Source organism: Neoarius graeffei, chromosome 25 (assembly GCF_027579695.1).
Source record: "Neoarius graeffei isolate fNeoGra1 chromosome 25, fNeoGra1.pri, whole genome shotgun sequence".
Taxonomy (NCBI): domain Eukaryota; kingdom Metazoa; phylum Chordata; class Actinopteri; order Siluriformes; family Ariidae; genus Neoarius; species Neoarius graeffei.
In genome coordinates this window covers 46,179,254-46,201,743 of record NC_083593.1, presented here as the reverse complement: position 1 = coordinate 46,201,743, position 22,490 = coordinate 46,179,254, and the positions used below count along the sequence as shown (strand labels likewise).

Genomic DNA, 22,490 nt, shown 5'->3' with positions numbered 1-22,490 from the left:
TACATTATCAAGTCAGTACAAAAACATTTTAGAGTCCAAACGTTCGTTTTCCAGCACAAAATTACATGTTACAGAAAAGTTTGTATCTGAGCAGCATATTCCATAAGAGAGCACTCATCTCATCTCATCTCATCTCATCTCATCTCATCTCATCTCATTATCTCTAGCCGCTTTATCCTGTTCTACAGGGTCACAGGCAAGCTGGAGCCTATCCCAGCTGACTACGGGCGAAAGGCGGGGTACACCCTGGACAAGTCGCCAGGTCATCACAGGGCTGACACATAGACACAGACAACCATTCACACTCACGTTCACACCTACAGTCAAGTTAGAGTCACCAGTTAGCCTAACCTGCATGTCTTTGGACTGTGGGGGAAACCGGAGCACCCGGAGGAAACCCACGCGGACACGGGGAGAACATGCAAACTCCGCACAGAAAGGCCCTCACCGGCCACGGGGCTCGAACCCGGACCTTCTTGCTGTGAGGAGACAGCGCTAACCACTACACCACCGTGCCGCCCAAGAGAGCACTTTTCAGATTAAAAAAGAAAACATAATGAAGGCTACTGGGTTTTGGTGCAAAATTAAGAAGCGAGTGTGATAAAGTGTCCGGAAGAACTGTAGCTGGTTCTGTAAGATGCTCAGTAAAACCTACAGCTCATTTCCGCATAAAACTGCACTCAGTTTACCTGACACTATCTATTTTTAAGCAAAGGGTCATCTCACACCAACTATTGACTTTGTTTCATTTGTTGTGGCTTACGGATTACTGTTTATAGTATATATTTTTAATGTTGAAACATTTCATTTCATTATCTTTATGCCATTTTTGGTCGACAGCATTTCTTTACATGTGCCTAAGACTTTTGCACAGTACTGTAGTTCATTATACCAAAAAGTTCGTACCGTAATACTCAGTGTTGGGGAGTAACGAATTACATGTAACGACGTTACGTAATTTAATTACAAAAAAAGTGTAACTGTAATTCGTTACAGTTACAACAGGAAAATATGTAATTCAGTTACAGTTACTTATGGAAATATTGAGAATTACAATTTTAGTTACATTTGAAAAACAAAAACCTTTGCGACATGAGCAAGGATATTTTTATTGCTTTGCGCATAATTTTGCCGTTTCCCGCCACGGCTCCTTGTCTGTCCTGGGTTTTCCTATCATGTTTGCCAGCAGCAGCGCCACTCTGTTTCTGTGCTTGAACACTAGAGCAGCAAGAAGCGCGCGGTTCAGTTCAGCTCAAGCAGCAGTCAGGGCCGTAACTACCATTGAGGATACCGAGGTCATGTCCTCGGCATTTTTTTCCCACGGTTTTTTGGTTTTTTTTCACTCAGAAATGTGAAATTAATATATGATGAAAATCGTTCTGACTTTGATCGGTGGAAAATTCTAAATTCAGCTTGCATCCCCCTGCTCTCATTTGTTTGTCTAAAAATAAAGTCCACATAATCATTTTTAAACGAAGCTGAAATATCCGACATTGGAAACATTTCATATTAGGCAGCCTCGCGATAGTCAGCTAAGCACCACGGGATATACAAGAGTTGAGAAGTGTTCTCATCAAGGTCCGACTCCGCAGCCAGGCAGTTTGTCAATTAGTCGTGGAATCTGAAAATTGACATAAGATGAAGAAGTCTACTACACTAAAACAAACCAAACTCAGCTCTGGAAAGTCAACAAGTGAGAGAAAAAGAAAGAGGGAAGAAGGGGAGTTAATTTTGCCAGTCCGGAATGCTTATGATCATTAACAGTGCAATTTTAATTAGCATTTCAAGCAACAACAGTCGAAGCCACTTAGCTAGATAGGATTTTCGTTTTCCAGGCGGCACAAACTCTTTTATTCTCTCTCTCGATTTGATTTGGTGCGTTTCAGATCAGAAAAGGCTGGACAGTCGTGACCTGTTGTTTATGAAGTTATTGGGTGCTGACGAGACTTGAGCTATTTTGCTAACTTACCAGACTATAGGCTAACGTGAACCCAAGACACTATTGTTTTGATCATTGGTTGTATTTTCGAACGGAAATGAAACCGGGTAGCAAACTTATTATGTTCACATTTTATTTACAGCATGATGTACCACCTCTGACTGTTTTCTGTCAATCATGAGCAGCCCAGCCGCGTTCACAGCTCCTCCTCCAATCACCAGCTGGAGATGAGCCTCCTCTCGGGAAGTCTTGTCCCGCCCCTCTTATTGACTCCCATCTCCAGTGAGGCTCAGTCTCTGAATGGAGCGGTTTAGTCGGTTTTGTCCAATAACCGTCTAGTATTTTGCTATTGAAAAGGGCATATATTTTTTAAAAAGCAATTGAAGTCCATTCAGGCTCGGCTAGATTGCGCTGTCACTCTCACTCACTCACACTCCATCACTCACTCAAACTCTCACTCACTCAAACTCTCACTCCATCACTCACTCAAACTCTCACTCAAACTCTCACTCCATCACTCACTCAAACTCTCACTCACTCACTCACTCTCACACACTCACACTCCATCACTCACTCAAACTCTCACTCACTCACTCACTCTCACACACTCACACTCCATCACTCACTCAAACTCTCACTCACTCACACACACTCTCTCTCTCACTCACTCACCCACACTCACTCACGCACGCACACACATACACACAAAATACTTTTGTGATCGTGCAGTTTTGAAATTGTTAAAATAAACATGTTCACCTATGTGCATGTTCATCTTGTTGGGCTTGTGATTTTGACTCGTTTCCAAAATGTATGAAAAGTCACCATATTAGGACATTTTTTTTGGCAAATAAGATGTATCGCAATGTTTGACCTCGGTATTTGAAAAATCCTGGTTACGGCCCTGGCAGCAGTCATGTCAGACGCCTTCAAGCATTGGAAATTTAAGAAGCATTTCATCTACATCACTGAAAATGGCTCAAATTTAACTGTCCAATGCAAGCAGTGTTTGCCGGCCATCAAGAAGTTGTCCACGTCGAAGCAGTCTATGTCAAACCTAAGGAAACATTTAGAGATAAGTGCAACTCACTGGTTTATTTCCGATCAGAAGGCATTCATTTTGAGGTTGTAAGCACATTAACAGCAAGGTAGGCTATGCTGACGAAATATGTTGAACTACCAGCTCTAGAACAACTGACACCCACCTACATACCATCGTTGTTATTAATCCCAGTGGGCAACATAATATAATGATGTACGATTGATTCACTGTCATATATCACAACAACGGTTAAGCACACATGTTGTTTCCCTAGTTAGCTACGTGCTAGGCTACTACCATTCACTTGAATGTGTTTATTGTATTTTTTTGTAATCAACATTCCATTGACTCTTAAATGTTCAATGACTGACTACCCATCGTCAGTCTTAATTCTTGATGGGCTGTATTGTGCCATGTTTCATTTTACAAGCAAAGAGAAAAACAAGAAAAATAAAATGTGATGTAAATGTCTCACTTTGGTTATTTATTACTAGATTAAAGTAGAACACTTCACTGTCATTGCACATGTATGAAGTAATGAAATGCAGTTTGGCATCTAATCAAGTGCAACACGTGCAGACTGCACATAATGCAGTATTTAGAGACAAAATGCCGTTATTTACAGCTAGTGTAAGTAAAGATGGTTATATGTGCAGAGCATGTATGCGCAGAGTATGTACAATGTAGTTATGGCAGTACAATGCACAGGGCAATGAAAAATAGCATGGTATAAATAAATGTGATGAATACAGATGGAATCATTATACAGGTAATCCTATACCACTGTAGATAGGGCTATACAGATGTGAACTGAAGAGGAACACTATATGGATGGTAAGGTGTGGATAGAGGGGAACGAAAGACTGGTCTTTGGGAAGAGTTCAATAAGGTGACCGCTGTGGGAAAGTGGTTTCTGAACCTGCTTGTGTAGTCTGCAAACTGTGAAAACAGTAGAGCCTAGGGGAGGAACAGAAGAGTATGGCCCCTATGACAGGAGTCTGAGAATCACATGCACGGTGCAAGCATCTCTTATGGACCTCCTGTGATTGCTTGTCAGCAATTCCCTCTCAGCTTAGTACTGCTTTAAGGTTCACACTGTCGGTTTTCAAAAATTAAATGGTGAACATGGGTCAATATTCATTAAAACCTTAAAGTAATTAAAAAGTAATCCAAAAGTAACTAGTTACATTACTTTTTAAAAGTAATTGAAAAAGTTACACTACAATTACATTTTAAACAAGGTAACTTATAACTGTAACGAATTACATTTTTAAAGTAACTTACCCAACACTGGTAATACTGAAATGCATACTTGCCAACCCCCAGAGGCTGAAAAGCAGATGATCAGATTTTGCAGCACAGTCGCACCCTTCTAGTAGGGTCTGGGGGTATGCTCCCCTGGAAAAGTTTGGGGAAAACGGTGTAAAATGGTGCCTTCTCCTGCATTCTGAGTGCCATATTTGAAGAAAATTGATTAAGAAATCCCACCGACGTACTTCACAAAATGTATGCTTCTCATCTCGCCTCGATGCGGGATGATCCGACAGTCAAGTCGTCTTGTGACTTGGTGTCATAGCAAATCTTTTTTTTCTTCAGAGTTTTCATTGCTCGCGATCACCAGAGCATGCGACCTCATTGCCAATTGGCTAGAACCATAACGAGAACCAATAGAATGGTGTGATGGAGCGATACAATTTAGATTCAACATCATTATCGTACCGTTCCATTGGCTCTCGGCTTCACTTAATATGACTATTTGACGCTATATACTTGTATCCCCTGTGCCAAAAATAGCTGACGCAAGATCACAACAGCAAATCCAGCAGTGTTTGCTGATTATTTTGTAATGCAGTAGTTTTTAGAACTAAAATCAGTAGGCGGTATTCACCTGTCAAAATCAGTAGACTACCGCATGAATCAGTAGGGTTGGCAAGCATGGAAATGGACCCACTTGTCACATTAAACACTCACTCTTACATAAAACAAGACCAACTGTGTTTATATTTATGCTTAATTCGCTTACATATTTACGAAGTAAAGGAAGGAAGTCACTCTTTTTAATGTCATAAAATAATGCGAATATTGTAAACTTTCAGTTCAGAAAAGTATGATCCTAGTGTCCCATAGTTTCTTTACTTGCCGAAGAAACTTGTAATCCTGGACTGCTTCTTCTTCGATGTCACGTTTTCTTTATGTGGTTAGGAAATCAACTGGCAAAGCTGTAGAACCTTGATGCTGTCAAAGGGTTGTGATTCTAACCAATGCAAAGCAGTTTCAAGTCCCGTAATCACATCCGAAATTTTCGGCACATTCTCCTTATCACAAATTTCTCCTTCTGAGTCACTATCGCAGTTCATTGACTGAGTAAAAGGATCGCGAACAGAACCGATGATTTCTTCATCTGTTATAGAAATTACGGAGGTTACCGGTGTATCGTTGTCATTGTCCACCCACTGACTCGCTATGTTTTCTAAATCTTCACGTATTGTTAACACGTATTGTAAGCTTGACTGCAGACTTGATTACTTATTGTTTGTGTCTGGTGGGAAGATGAACGCATGACTCAGTGATGGTTTTTTGAAGACTCCGACTCATTGTCACTAAAGTCAGGGGACATGAACTTGGTTCATTATGTGCGAAAGTTCATAGTAAAAGACTTCGTTATTGCAGAGTTGCAGTGTATCTCCAACACGAGTAGATTTAAAAAGCAGACTTGAAAATGCTATTAAAAAAGTGAAATGGGAGAAATTTAAAGATTGTCATTGTCACCATTGAATTGGCATGAAGATATCGAACAACTTGACCAGGGCCGCTGACAGCTTTGGCTGGGCCCGGGACAAAATGCTCTGAATGGGCCCCCCCTAACAACCCCCCCCCCGGGCCAACCCACACACACACACACACACACCTCTCTTATCCCAGTCTCTACTCACTCCAACCCTTAAATGACAGGTATTCAAAAACCATTCAACCGGTCAACAACCATTTCATTTTAGCATTTCAACATTTTTACAGTTTTAACATTTTAACAAAAAAAAAGCCCAAAACCAGCAACCTCACACACATTGTGATCCTGTGAAGTAATCCCCAATTTCACTGAATCTTTCCCCCCTGTACTGTAACGGAATAAGCGGTTACTGTTATTTTGTATCCTTTAACCGAACGCCATTAAATGTATTCCGTTACGCCCCAAGCCTGCATGCGACAGGCCCCGCAATGCCTTCCTAAACTCGTGGATAGTCTACTATAATCACGCGATTGGGGTGCTCTTGAAGGAGCAGCGATGGACGGGGGATTTCGGGCAGGGCTGGGGGCGAACATAGTATACTCTGCGTGTGTACTGTCCAGTGTGAAAAGCAGAGAAGAACACACCGCTCGAGAAACAGCGGGATATGATTGCGGGCTAATGTGAATATTCTTAGCTTCAATCAGATATATGAAACACAATGTTATTAAGCCGTTGTGGTTATGAAATGATTCAATGCCCTGTGCGTTTGATATGGTGTTCAGTGTGACTTGCTCTCCCCTCGTTTGTAACATGAATTGCGTGCCGCGCGTGCCTTGGTTGGGGTTACTTTACGGGGCTGGAAAAAGTTGGCTGTGTCTTACCTGGCTCAGCTGCCCCACTGCCTTTGCTAGTACCTGCTGCATCATCCGAATCTTTTTTAAAATATTTATGCAGTGAGCCCCTGAGTCTCTTGGTTTCTTCCTCTCTTTTTCTCTTTTCTTTTCTTTTCTGTGCTCCTGACTTGTGCATGTTGGCAAATGGCACGCACGCTGATTGTCGAAGCGCTATGCTCGAACGATGTCATTTTTTTCCCCTTAATCAGAGTCAGACCAAACCATTTTTGCATTAGGGGTGGTAGGGGGTTCTTGACGCCTTTTTCAAAGACAATAAAGGCAAAAGATCTAGAAATCATTTATTGAATGCAAATATAGCACAGGCGGCACGGTGGTGTAGTGGTTAGCGCTGTCGCCTCACAGCAAGAAGGTCCTGGGTTCGAGCCCCGTGGCCGACGAGGGCCTTTCTGTGTGGAGTTTGCATGTTCTCCCCGTGTCCGCGTGGGTTTCCTCCGGGTGCTCCGGTTTCCCCCACAGTCCAAAGACATGCAGGTTAGGTTAACTGGTGACTCTAAATTGACCGTAGGTGTGAATGTGAGTGTGAATGGTTGTCTGTGTCTATGTGTCAGCCCTGTGATGACCTGGCGACTTGTCCAGGGTGTACCCCGCCTTTCGCCCGTAGTCAGCTGGGATAGGCTCCAGCTTGCCTGCGACCCTGTAGAAGGATAAAGCGGCTAGAGATAATGAGATGAGATGAGAATTTAATCGCAACTTCATGAGAGCCCAGTTCTGGGCCCTCCCCATTCCTGGGCCTGGGACAACATACCCGTTTGTCCCCCCCTGTCGGCGGGCCTGAACTTGACCAACAGTTTTTGAAACTGTACAGCCAAGTGCACACTATGTGACTTTGCTGACCCTTTCATATTACACGACTTTAATTGCTTGAGCCACACCTATCCCCCAAATCCCATTTTCTCACAAAAGTTAAAGAAGGAGTTGTGACTGTGCCACTATTTTTGTATGGGAAAAAAAAGAGAAATTCAAGAAAAATGTTGAGTCAGAGAGATACAAACAACGAGGAGTGTCTGTTCTGCAAAGAGAACTGGAGCTACAGTGAACTCTAACATAGCTATTTTTTATAAGAATCATGTCATGTTTATTTTTATTTGTGCTGTTCCTAACAACCATAACATGCCAAATAATTCCTTATAAAAGCATTATTACTCTCACACAATGTAAGTAGATGGATGATGAACTGGATTCAGAAATCTGCTGCGCAGGAGAGAAGATTAATTTGATTTCGTCTTAGGCTCTCCTTGGCTGTTTCTTATCACTGTACTACTCAGCTAGTCTCAGAGGGTTCACACTACGCCACTGATCGCAGAGTATATCAAACATGCTTGAAAATATCAAAGAAAATCAGTGAATAGTGCACACTATGTGAGCAGGAAATCGGGGCTAAACTCATGGTGTGCATTAGGTTTTAGGCAGATTTACTGTATGTGTCTGTGCATGTGTAATAAGCCACGCATGATGTGACAGTAAAAGTATGTGTTATGCCTTAAAGGCCCTTAAATGCATAATTATAGGATTAGAGAGAGAGAGAGAGCTTGTTACTCTGATCGCATCCCCTTTCTTAGTTGATTGGTTTTATGGTGTTTTGAGCTCCTGTCTCAACTTGTGCACTTGAACCAAATGTTATTCATTCAAATGTATTTAACTATTTAATACCTGGATAGTTGTAGGACAGTAAGGACGATAATTAAGCGCTAATTTTTTTTGCACCGAACGGAAATAACTGATTACCACAAAGTACCTCACGTCATTAGGCACACTTAATTTCTCATCACTTCACCACATTAGGACTCATGCAAAAACCACTCGTACCAACAGATTTTTTTTCCAAAGTGGTTTGTACGAGTAATTTAGGAGAACGTGCTGCATTCATCAATCTTCTCATATTTTAAATTTTCTCTTAGGCATTAGCACACTCTGTGTGTGGTCCAGACCTGTTGAAGGAGTCATGTGCAATTATTATATAATTATTTGCAATAAAATATATTATTATACATACAGGACACTTTTTCCATGGAATAAAAACATGTATTCGATTCCCTTCTAGCGGGTTTCATTCATTTTGTTTGACAGCATGCAATATTGTTAGCATATTGCTTATCCTACGTGTATTACGTCACTCTACCCAGTGGAGAATGAGCATTGAATATGGTTTATGATATTGCATGGTTGTCAAGACAACAAGATGTCACACGTCAGAGCTGATGTGAATATCTAATGAGAGAGTTTTCTGCTGCACATGCACAGAAGCATTTCTTTGTCCGCCAGGGGTCACAGTGAATTGAAGATGCCATAAGATACATATTAAAGTTTACCCCCTCCCCTTAACTTTTTGTAAAATCTAGAATTGTTCCATCGAATGTGTATGTATAATAATAATAATAATAATTGGTGGCTTTTTTTACGGTATATCAGATATATTCCATTCAGCTAGCATGATCTTGAACTCATCTTTGACCCGTCTTTGACTCATTCAATATCATGCTAGTGTGAGGATGCAGGCACTTACAGATGTATGTGTAGCGGAAGACAGCTTTCGAAGAGCAAACCAAGCCAAAACGAGAGACGGGAATCGTAGTCAGTAGACTAGCATGGGTTGGGCGCTCGGCAAACAGTGTTACGAGGACAAGACAAAGAGCGAGAAAACGAGGAAGAACAAGCAAGGGTCAAAAGTCAGTAAAGCAGTCAGAAAGATACAAGGCTTGGTATGAACTGGAGACTCAGGACAATACTTCGCAATGGGTGAGAGTGTGACTGGGGTTTATATAGAGGGACAGGTGATGGCGGAAATCAGCTGTGATTCAGTAAGCGGGAGATATAGGGCGCTGTGTGAACTGGGAGTTGTGGTCCGGGTGGTCCATGATTGTAGTTTGCTCGTTTTCAGCAGGTTTATTGACAGCTAGCTGAATGGAATATATCTGATACACTACTCGTGAGGAAATCAATGAATTGTTTTGATAAATTTGGGTACTTTTTGTATGTGAATGTGTCTATATAATAAAAAGAACATTACACGCTGGCTTGAAGATATGAAGTTTATCTTCTCGTGTTGAAAAATATTTCACTCATTCGCTTCACTCACTTGTGAAATATATTCACCACTCGGAGATAAACTTCATAACTTTGTGCCACCATGTAATATCCTATATATATAATTCTAAATGTATTCATACAGCCGAACGATAACATCATTCATTTAAATTGGCTATTGATGCTATTGTATAACAGACATACAATATCAGTATGAACATCTCAGACTGTAGAACGACTTAAATTATTCATTGAAAGTTAATTAGATCTCTGAAAGCAGGATTTCAGTCTCTGAACTAGCAAAGTTGTTTTCAAATCAAATTAAAATTTTGTCACATACGCAATCATGCATAGTATGACATGCAGTGAAATGTTTAGTGCAATGCTCCATATGTAGCAAAAATAGTTTTAAAAAAAAAAGTTCATGAATAAATACTTCCTGGAGTTGAAACTTGTAGCCTTATATGGTATTACTGTTGCATTAATTATGCTAATTTACAGTTCTCATGAACGCACTCTGAATTATGTGAATTAAGTGTCATTCACCATGTTTACACAGGGTCATTTATACGGTTATCTGAAGTTAGGAGTGTTTACTGAATCTGATTTGTCACACTCATATAAGCCCACCGTACAAAAAAAGTAAAAGGAGTTTAAGATAAGAATACAAAAATGTTCTCGCACAAGGCCCGTTATTCGGAAACGAATAGCGAACTATGTCGGAGTCTCTCAGTTAAATAACTACTCACACTAAAAATATTCAAAGTACACAGTTTGAATTCATTCCCAGTTAGCATAGTTATTAGTTCATGGGAAAGCTAGTTAATTAATATTGTTGCTGACGTTTGCTTCTTCGTGTATTGAGAGATCTTGGTTGGAAATTGGAAATTGTCGACACCCCACTGCATTTCACTTATCAGTCTTCACTGTGAACTGTTAGTGGGAGTGTAAGAGAGCAGGACACACACTGTCTGTACCACACACAGATGGAGCGTGAAGGTCATGCTCAAGTAGAGGGCAGATGCTGATTACACACACACACAAAAAAAAAAAAAAAAAAAACAGTGAGCAGGATTGAGGACGTACATAGAATTGCAGTTATGCGCATAGTGCTTATGTTGTAATCTTTGAGGAAACAGGACTTTAGATATTGTACGTTTGGTGTGTGTGTGTGTGTGTGTGTGTGTGTTGCATGGCTTTGCATTAATGTGGTATAAATTTAATTTGTACAGCAATTTAAAAGTATGTTGGGATTAATGCTAGCTAGACAGTATCATAATAATTATTAATAAACGTAATTAGCGAGCTAATAACCGAGTGATTTCATGATTCTAATGCATTCATTTCTTGCAATTGTTAAAAATTAAATTTTATAGTTTCTAAATTGGGGCGGCACGGTGGTGTAGTGGTTAGCGCTGTCGCCTCACAGCAAGAAGGTCCTGGGTTTGAGCCCCGGGGCCGGCGAGGGCCTTTCTGTGCGGAGTTTGCATGTTCTCCCCGTGTCCGCGTGGGTTTCCTCCGGGTGCTCCGGTTTCCCCCACAGTCCAAAGACATGCAGGTTAGGTTAACTGGTGACTCTAAATTGACCGTAGGTGTGAATGTGAGTGTGAATGGTTGTCTGTGTCTATGTGTCAACCCTGTGATGACCTGGCGACTTGTCCAGGGTGTACCCCGCCTTTCGCCCGTAGTCAGCTGGGATAGGCTCCAGCTTGCCTGCGACCCTGTAGAAGGATAAAGCGGCTAGAGATAATGAGATGAGATGAGATGAGTTTCTAAATTGGGGTGGCACGGTGGTGTAGTGGTTAGCGCTGTCGCCTCACAGCAAGAAGGTCTGGGTTCAAGCCCCGGGGCCGGCGAGGGCCTTTCTGTGCGGAGTTTGCATGTTCTCCGCGTGGGTGTGCTCCGGTTTCCCCCACAGTCCAAAGACATGCAGGTTAGGTTAACTGGTGACTCTAAATTGACTGTGAATGGTTGTCTATGTGTCAGCCCTGTGATGACCTGGTGACTTGTCCAGGGTGTACCCCGCCTTTCGCCCGTCATCAGCTGGGATAGGCTCCAGCTTGCCTGTGACCCTGTAGAACAGGATAAAGTGGCTAGAGATAATGAGATGAGTTTCTAAATTAAGAAAACATATATTTTACCAATCAAAACCCACCTCAGGCAACAATTTCATTTTTACAAGCTTTCTTTGCTGACAATCACTACATGTTACTTTTAACCCCTTCAATGCCCTTGGATGAGTCACGTACGTCATGAAATCTTTTACCGCTGTGCCTTATGACGGAAGAATATTTTAGGCATTGACTGTAATTCATATGTGCCACTGTGAAGTAAAAGTAATGTGCCATGTAAGGTACATAAAAGGAGGTGTTTATGACGAGTAGCGTACGTCATAAGACAGAGTGGTAAAAGATTTCATGACGTACGTGACTCGTCCAAGGGCATTGAAGGGGTTAAATTAGTAACAGGGTTGAGTTTTTTTAGTATAGAATCAGGCTTGTAGTACTCAAGTCCAGGACTCGGACTCGAGTCCAACTCGTGCCCTAATTTGAAGGACTCATGACTTGACTTGGACTTGAGCACTGATGACTCGGACTTGTGCATTAACTGCATTCAGACTCGTAAATTGGAGATGAGGACTCGGATTTTTTCTTTATTTTTTGTAACATGCCATAATAATTTCAAATCAATGTCCTTCCCACGCCATGTGGCACATAGGGCGGCGGCTATCATCGTTTCCGTAGCCCTCAGCCTCTTGCATAGCTAGGGTTACAGTGGGGGGCTAGTCCTCTGGTAACCGCAAGAGTTTGACTCCCAACTCACATCTGAATTGCAGCGTGCCTTGCCAGACGGCAGTAGGTACCATTTTTATGATGGTCTTTGGTATGACCCAACCGTGAATAGAACTCACAATCTCCTGATCGAGAGGCGGACACGCTAACCACCAGGCCAATTCGTGGTGCCATAATAATTTGCCATAAGATATTTATATCTACATTAATTTTTGTACGAATTTTGTGCAAGAGCGTCACACCTGTACCCCTTGGCGTGTGCATCAGATAGCGTCTCTGGTACATGCCAGACAGCACACGGGCCAAGCAGACTCTCACGCACGCACTGTAAACGGTTTCACATAAAGGCAGCAACAGCCACCGTCAAATGGTGCGGTTGGAGTCTTGTTCTCGGACTTGACTCAGCTCAGTAGTGGACTCAACTCAGACTCGACTCGAAATTTTCTTTAATGACTTGGACTTGACTCGGACTTGAACACTGGGGACTCGAGACTGGACTCAGACTTGAGGTTCAGTGACTCAACTACAACACTGTATAGAATGAGCAAGTACAAAAAAACATAGTTAAATAGTATCCATGCTAATGGCATGGGGACATTATGGACAGTGTAATGATTGTCTAAAAATTTATATTTAAGTCATAATTTACTTTCAGATTAGAATTTGCTGAACAGACTTCATCAGTTAATATCACAATATCATTAATAATAATGAAAAATGAATGAAAGTATTTAATTTTCTTCACATGATCTAGTACCCCGCCTTTCGCCCGTAGTCAGCTGGGATAGGCTCCAGCTTGCCTGCGACCCTGTAGAAGGATAAAGCGGCTAGAGATAATGAGATGAGATGAGATGAGATGATCTAGTAAATTCAGATGATGCAACTTCCTGTTGAACATGTGACTTGTGGAATTTTCTAAATATTTCATTGGGTGAATGTGTTCAAGTAACAGGGTTGAGTGAATGTTATAGGACAAAAATGTGCATTTTTCAGAACCTATAATGGATGATTCATGGAAAAGGAAGTTTCTAGTATGAGCTGTTAAATGGATTTGCACATTAATGTAAAAAAAATACAACCCCGATTCCAAAAAAGTTGGGACAAAGTACAAATTGTAAATAAAAACGGAATGCAATGATGTGGAAGTTTCAAAATTCCATATTTTATTCAGAATAGAACATAGATGACATATCAAATGTTTAAACTGAGAAAATGTATCATTTAAAGAGAAAATTAGGTGAGTTTAAATTTCATGATGACAACACATCTCAAAAAAGTTGGGACAAGGCCATGTTTACCACTGTGAGACATCCCCTTTTCTCTTTACAACAGTCTGTAAACGTCTGGGGACTGAGGAGACAAGTTGCTCAAGTTTAGGGATAGGAATGTTAACCCATTCTTGTCTAATGTAGGATTCTAGTTGCTCAACTGTCTTGGGTCTTTTTTGTTGTATCTTCTGTTTTATGATGCGCCAAATGTTTTCTATGGGTGAAAGATCTGGACTGCAGGCTGGCCAGTTCAGTACCCGGACCCTTCTTCTACGCAGCCATGATGCTGTAATTGATGCAGTATGTGGTTTGGCATTGTCATGTTGGAAAATGCAAGGTCTTCCCTGAAAGAGACATCGTCTGGATGGGAGCATATGTTGCTCTAGAACCTGGATATACCTTTCAGCATTGATGGTGTCTTTCCAGATGTGTAAGCTGCCCATGCCACACGCACTAATGCAACCCCATAGCATCAGAGATGGAGGCTTCTGAACTGAGCGCTGATAACAACTTGGGTCGTCCTTCTCCTCTTTAGTCCGAATGACACAGCATCCCTGATTTCCATAAAGAACTCCGAATTTTGATTCGTCTGACCACAGAACAGTTTTCCACTTTGCCACAGTCCATTTTAAATGAGCCTTGGCCCAGAGAAGACGTCTGCACTTCTGGATCATGTTTAGATGCGGCTTCTTCTTTGAACTATAGAGTTTTAGCTGACAATGATGGAATTGTGTTCACAGATAACGTTCTCTGGAGATATTCCTGAGCCCATTTTGTGATTTCCAATACAGAAGCATGCCTGTATGTGATGCAGTGCCGTCTAAGGGCCCGAAGATCACAGGCACCCAGTATGGTTTTCTGGCCTTGACCCTTACGCACAGGGATTCTTCCAGATTCTCTGAATCTTTTGATGATATTATGCACTGTAGATGATGATATGTTCAAACTCTTTGCAATTTTACACTGTCGAACTCCTTTCTGATATTGCTCCACTATTTGTCGGCGCAGAATTAGGGGGATTGGTGATCCTCTTCCCATCTTTACTTCTGAGAGCCGCTGCCACTCCAAGATGCTCTTTTTATACCCAGTCATGTTAATGACCTATTGCCAATTGACCTAATGAGTTGCAATTTGGTCCTCCACCTGTTCCTTTTTTGTACCTTTAACTTTTCCAGCCTCTTATTGCCCCTGTCCCAACTTTTTTGAGATGTGTTGCTGTCATAAAATTTCAAATGAGCCAATATTTGGCATGAAATTTCAAAATGTCTCACTTTCGACATTTGATATGTTGTCTATGTTCTATTGTGAATACAATATCAGTTTTTGAGATTTGTAAATTATTGCATTCCATTTTTATTTACAATTTGCACTTTGTCCCAACTTTTTTGGAATCGGGGTTGTAAATAAATAAAGTATTTTTAGGTAAAATGTAGTTATAGCAAGCTAGGGCATAGGCATTATTATCTTTTAAGTTATTTATCTGAAACATGCCATGAAGTACAGATGCTTAAATGTCTTTTACTGTTACTTTACATACATATTTGTAAATGTAATGGCACCCCAATCATAGAATAACCAACTGCAGCAAATAAATATATATAAATAAATCTCACTAACTGGTTAGCATTACAGTGAAGTAACTAGATAATAAGCAAGATTTATAGCTAGTACTCGCTAGTAGTGCTGGTAAAATAAAGCAATAATTAAAACGTCTTATGAGAAAACAACAAAGAGAGTTGAATGAACGATGAATGAATGAACCCTTTATTATCACTGTACCAGTGAAACTGACCATCAACCTGTCCTTACATACATACATACATACATACATACATACATATAATTGACAGAGGGGGAGTAGACAGGACAGGAAGACAGGGGAAAAAGAAAATTATAGAGTAACATAAGGAAAATATGAATAGAAGAATTAGCAAAAACAAGGAAAATAGATTATGTGTCGAATAAGAGTGTTAAAGTTAAAACATTGGTGAAGGTAACAATATTATGGGTTTTAATTTTCACACGTATAAAAACATAGCAGTGCACTGTGAAGGTTCAGATACACAGGAAGGGAATATATATATATATATATATATATATATATATATATATATATATATATATATATATATATATATGAGAGAGAGAGAGAGAGAGAGAGAGAGAGACTCTCCATCTCTGATCATTTCTATGCCCCTCTTGCTTGTCACATCTCTCCCCAAAACACTGGCCCACATCAGGACCGGAGGCGGAGCTACAAAGCTGTGGCACGTGATGAAGGCGGAGCCTCGAGCCACACCCTGGCATCTCAAAACTCCACTTATATACACAGCGTGCTTGGTCCTGCGTGCATCTTCCTACGCAAGGGATTCGCTGAGAGCCGGCAGGCTGTACGTAAGTGTGTACACACACAAACAGACAAATCTATATAATATATACACTACCTGCCAAAAAAATGTTTTCTAAATTTTATTACAGTGTAACCAATATGAGCAATTACAGAATTGAATAAATAAATAAATGAAGATAGATAGATAGATAGATAGATAGATAGATAGATAGATAGATAGATAGATAGATAGATAGATAGATAGATAGATAGAAGCTCCATTAAGGGTGGTACGGTGGTGTAGTAGTTAGCACTGTCACCACAGCAAGAAGGTTCTGGGTTCGAACCTCACAGCTGACCTCACAGCTGCCTTTCTGTGTGGAGTTTGCATGTTCTCCCAGTGTTCTCCCAGTGCTTGCATGGGTTTCCTAGCACAGTCCAAAGACATGCAGATTAGATCAACTGGCTAATAGTTGATTGAATCCATGACTTGCGTTAGATTGGTGACCTGCTTAGGATGTACCCTGCCTTTCACCCAAAGTCAGCTAGGAATAGCTCCAGCTTTCTCATGACCTTGACGGACAAGCAGTATAGAGAATTGAAGGATGGATCTTCTATCGATTTCCTAAATCTTTGTATATAAGAACTTATGAAGATCAGAAGACTTTAAGAACATCATAACGGTACTACAAATGAGTTAAAGACAAGTTGCACCTTGAAGCCATTACTCCAAGACTGTAAGCCACGATTTGTCTTATAATTGACATTAGACAGTGTTCGTATCAACTGTAAGACAAATACAGTATATACTATTGTGCTACATGTGTCTAATTAGAGTAATTCAGATCGGCAATTTTCAGTTAAATCTACATTTGTTTTTCAATCAAATAAATAGTCACAAACATTTCTCGGGTTAAATATATGTTTCATACATAGAGTTTAGGTGTGTTTTCTTTCTAAAGCATTTCAGTTGCTTGAGGTTTAGCCAAGGGGGTTCAAAAACTTTTGATTTTTGAACATACATTTTATTTTGTGTCAGTTTTAGTTTCATTAGCAGAATGAACTCATTAATTATCATCAATTCTTTTCTATTAGTCATATATTTTGTTGTGTTTTGTATTGAACTACATTTTTATGTTCTATTTTTGCTTTTTGTTTTGTGAATAAAAATGTATTTATTTTAAATGATCAGGACTGGTCTGTTTTGTGTCCGATGTCGTTTGAGCAGCTATACCTGCATGATCCCTGAATGATAAAATTATATTTTATTATAGAAAAATGCAAGTTAATAATAATAATAATCGTAATAGGTTACACAACAACATAGAAGTCCACCCACTAGCCAGGTCTCACTTACTGTAAACATGCGCTTCCAACCACATTTTTTTTTCAAACTGCTGCTCATGCTGCATCACAGGGCAGTGTAACATAAATGGAGCAAAGCACTATCTACCACCTTCTGCATACATGAGCTCTTAGATGCTCATGAATGGCTACTGTTGCTGTGATTGACAGGAGAGAGAGAGTATGACACCCCTCAGAGAGTATGGCCAGTTTTGCTGTCTTGGCTCCTGGCCGAATTCAAACTCACAATCTCCTGATGATAGAGTGAACACCTTTCTGTTGCACCACTTGGAAGCCACTTATTACTGAAGTACACTAGACCTACTGACTGGATATAAATTCAGACCAAAAAGCCTCAACCAACTGATTTTATTTACATTTAATACGAATTTGACAAGCAGCAATGTCAAATATCAGGACCATCACGCATAACATATAGAAGTGTGTACCGACTGATACAAGGTCAGTAATCAGATCAATAAGAAATGACAACATATAACACAAAATATCTGTTATGACAGCAGAATATCACTGTAAACAGCTCAATTTTACAGCTACACCGGAGCTCAGAAATGGACACCGATAAAGGACTAGAGAACATTAACCCAAACTGTGTATGATCTGTGGTCTCTAATTGTATGCCTACAAGTTGACCAATATGAGATATGATATGAGAATCGGGGCGGCACGGTGGTGTAGTGGTTAGCGCTGTCGCCTCACAGCAAGAAGGTCCTGGGTTCGAACCCCGGGTCCGGCAAGGGCCTTTCTGTGTGGAGTTTGCATGTTCTCCCCGTGTCCGCGTGGGTTTCCTCCGGGTGCTCCGGTTTCCCCCACAGTCCAAAGACATGCAGGTTAGGTTAACTGGTGACTCTAAATTGACCGTAGGTGTGAATGTGAGTGTGAATGGTTGTCTGTGTCTATGTGTCAGCCCTGCGATGACCTGGCGACTTGTCCAGGGTGTACCCCGCCTTTCGCCCGTAGTCAGCTGGGATAGGCTCCAGCTTGCCTGCGACCCTGTAGAAGGATAAAGCGGCTAGAGATAATGAGATGAGATGAGATGAGATATGAGAATCTAAAGTGCAGTACATTGTGTGGCCTACAAAATGTTTAAACCCACTTCAACATTGCTGTGCCTGTTAGATATCATGTCCACACACACACACCACCATGTCGATAAAATAATATCTTATCAGTAGTGTTGCATTTAGAAGGGGGCTGATAAACTGCACAGAGCCACAGATAGGTGTGAACACAAGTCCTTACCTCTGTATTATATATTATAAAAAGGTGACATATTTCAAATGCTTGTTAATTACTTGTTAATATTGCCTGTGATTTTTGGCCATTCTTGGCCATCACTGTTGTTAATTTGCCAGGAAAAACATTTAAATTTCAGTGTGAGTCATATGCATAAATAAAGGATAAAAAGTTAACCCTAGTTTTGCTGAACCACACTCGTCACCTAGTGGTGGATAAACAACAATCAGTGTCAGGTTAAGAAAAAAAATACAAATCATCTGAGGTGTTTGAAGTGACTAAAACACATTTGCAAAGTCAAAATGTCCAACTTAAACAGCAGTTCTTATCATATTTTTTTACCACCTTATGATTACCTCTCCAGGTTCCTCTTCTTCCTTTTTTTTCAAATACAGACTGGGGTCATTTAAACTGAAAGGAAAAGGAAACAGAACTCCCATTTATTGTTTTCTGTTGTCATTTAGAAATCTTTTTTCTTTCTTTCAGGACAGAGAGCTGAGACCTGAAGAACTGGATGGTAGGATTTCTGAGATAATGCTAATCATATACACTACCGTTCAAAAGTTTGGGGTCACCCAGACAATTTTGTGTTTTCCATGAAAAGTCACACTTTTATTTACCACCATAAGTTGTAAAATGAATAGAAAATATAGTCAAGACATTTTTCTGGCCATTTTGAGCATTTAATCGACCCCACAAATGTGATGCTCCAGAAACTCAATCTGCTCAAAGGAAGGTCAGTTTTATAGCTTCTCTAAAGAGCTCAACTGTTTTCAGCTGTGCTAACATGATTGTACAAGGGTTTTCTAATCATCCATTAGCCTTCTGAGGCAATGAGCAAACACATTGTACCATTAGAACACTGGAGTGAGAGTTGCTGGAAATGGGCCTCTATACACCTATGGAGATATTGCACCAAAAACCAGACATTTGCAGCTAGAATAGTCATTTACCACATTAGCAATGTATAGAGTGTATTTCTGATTAGTTTAAAGTGATCTTCATTGAAAAGAACAGTGCTTTTCTTTCAAAAATAAGGACATTTCAAAGTGACCCCAAACTTTTGAACGGTAGTGTAATACCTGATTAAATTAATAGAAAGGAAGAATCGATAAAATAATTAAGTTATTCCACTCAATCTCGTCGTACATGAGCTGATAGCCGACAAGGCACATAGCACCAAGTCGGCTATAAGCCATGTATGACGAGATTGAATAGAATAACTATTTTATTCTATCCACATTCACTGGATTTTGAGAAACAGAGCTTTTTTTTTTGCAAATTCAATAAATAAAAACTTTATACAAAATGTCCGACAAAATAATTTCCGCTTAGAATGTATACACACTGGTGAAATAACAGGAGCAATTTGTGAAAAATGTTGTTATAATAATAATAATTCTTGAAAAATTAAAAAAAAAATGTATGTTCTTACCATCAAATACTTTTATTCCATATTTTGTTTCTTTTTTTGTATTTTGGGGGGTTTTGTTTTTGAGTACAGTTTTTATTTCGTTCTCGGTTGGTTCAGCAACACGCTCCGCCATTTTGTTTTTCTCTACTCACAGTATATGAGCTGATATCCTAGTAATAGAGTAGCCAATCAGAACTCACGATTGCTCATATCCAGTGAATGTAGATAGAATAATTTTATTTAGACAAATTACCATTAATAATAGGGCATTACTAATTAAAATTACTCTTCTGTAATTTGACCATGATCTCATTGTTGGAAATTTGAACTGATTCAGTGATTCAAAGTGAGTCAATGACTTGAATAAGATGGATTTTGCAAAAACAATGCTTTCCAAAAAGGTAATATTATTCTAATATAATTCTTATTTAAAGCTACTGTCACACCATGACTATTGTTTTTGGGTTTTTTTTTTTAATTTTATTAAAAAATTATCATGTAAAATATAGGATTTTTCATTAATCCTGATCTTTTGCTGTGTTTGCAGAGCTCAGAGAAGCGTTTAAAGAGTTTGATAAGGACAGAGATGGCCTCCTTAACTGTAAGGATCTGGGGGTGTGCATGAGGACAATGGGTTACATGCCTACAGAAATGGAGCTGATTGAACTCAGTCAACAGGTCAACATGAACAGTATGTCCGTCAGACCAAACAGCGAAACATTTCAGCCATTTTGGTTCCATTTCAAATTTTATTCGTCTGGTTTAATAGAGAGTTTGGTCGAAAATGAAAAATCTCTCATTTATTTTTGTTTCTTCTGTATTCTTGAAGTGGGGGGTCACGTGAACTTTGATGAATTTGTGGAGTTGATGGGACCAAAACTGTTAGCAGAAACGGCTGATATGATTGGAATGAAGGAGCTCAGAGATGCTTTTAAAGAGGTGAATACAGACAGAGGCAGAAAGACTAAGAATAAGTAATATGCGAGATGCAGAAGTCACACACACACACTTATTCAGCTCTAAATGACGTGAATATTGTTCGTGTAATAGAATCTGATTTTTTTTTTTAAAAAGGTAGTTTATGCTTATTTGAGAAAAATCATGCTTGGTGTAAAATGTGTCATTTTGAACCTGAACAGAACAGACAGGTTTAAACTGATGGATGTGTACCAAAGACAGTGAACACACTGTTTTTCATTAATTTCAGTTTGACGCTAATGGAGACGGTCAAATCAGCACATCTGAACTACGAGAGGCCATGAAGAAACTGCTGGGTCAACAGGTTATAGTCTTTGTCGTTCTTCTACATTGTCTTACACCACATGTCCTTCAAAAGTGTGAATGTTCCTGCTACACTGCAAACTGAATTAGAGGAGAAAATTCCTTAATACTAGTGAAATTATCTTGCTGCATGGACAGATAATTTTACTTGACAAGACCCATCCATCATCTGTAGCTGCTTATCCTGTACAGGGTCACAAGCAAGCTGGAGCCTATCCCAGCTGACTATGCAAGAGGCAGGGTACACCCTGGACAAGTCACCAGGTCATCGCAGGGCTGACACGTAGACACACAAACAACCATTCACACTCAATTTAGAGCCTTTGGACTGTAGGGGAAACCGGAGCAAACTCACACAGACACAGGGAGAACATGCAAACTCCACGCAGAAAGGCCCTCGTTGGCCACTGGGCTCGAACCCAGGACCTTCTTGCTGTGAGGCGACAGTGCTAACCACTACACCACCTACTTGATAAGACATCTTGGAATAAGTTGGTTACAATCTAGAACTAGTTTTAATAATCTCAGAGTTGGTGTCTTGTATTCTTCTAATAGGAAATGCTAGATCATTTCAGCTATATTCAAGATATTCTAACTTGTTAAGATACAGTAGTGCTTGAAAGTTTGTGAACCCTTTAGAATTTTCTATATTTCTGCATAAATATGACCTAAAACATCATCAGATTTTCACACAAGTCCTAAAAGTAGATAAAGAGAACCCAGTTAAACAAACGAGACAAAAATATAATACTTGGTCATTTATTTATTGAGGAAAATCATCCAGTGTTACATATCTGTGAGTGGCAAAAGTATGTGAACCTCTAGGATTAGCAGTTAATTTGAAGGTGAAATTAAAGTCAGGTGTTTTCAATCAATGGGATGACAATGAGGAGTGAGTGGGCACCCTGTTTTATTTAAAGAACAGGGATCTATCAAAGTCTGATCTTCACAACACATGTTTGTGGAAGTGTATCATGCCACGAACAAAGGAGATTTCTGAGGACCTCAGAAAAAAGTGTTGTTGATGCTCATCAGGCTGAAAAAGGTTATAAAAGCATCTCTAAAGAGTTTGGACTCCACCAATCCACAGTCAGAGAGACTGTGTACAAACGGAGGAAATTCAAGACCATTGTTACCCTCCCCAGGAGTGGTAGACCA

The 22,490-nt window shown here is 40.0% G+C and overlaps 1 protein-coding gene across 1 annotated transcript in view; it reads left to right on the top strand.

The window, feature by feature from the left end:
* LOC132873420 (calcium-binding protein 2-like) overlaps positions 1-22,490 on the top strand; it is a 53,260-nt gene that overhangs the window by 27,824 nt on the left and 2,946 nt on the right. Inside the window, exons 2-5 of the mRNA XM_060908959.1 lie at positions 19,124-19,154; positions 20,599-20,742; positions 20,881-20,990; positions 21,259-21,333. Coding sequence (XP_060764942.1) covers positions 19,124-19,154; positions 20,599-20,742; positions 20,881-20,990; positions 21,259-21,333 — 360 coding nt within the window. The remainder of the gene's footprint in view (positions 1-19,123; positions 19,155-20,598; positions 20,743-20,880; positions 20,991-21,258; positions 21,334-22,490) is intronic.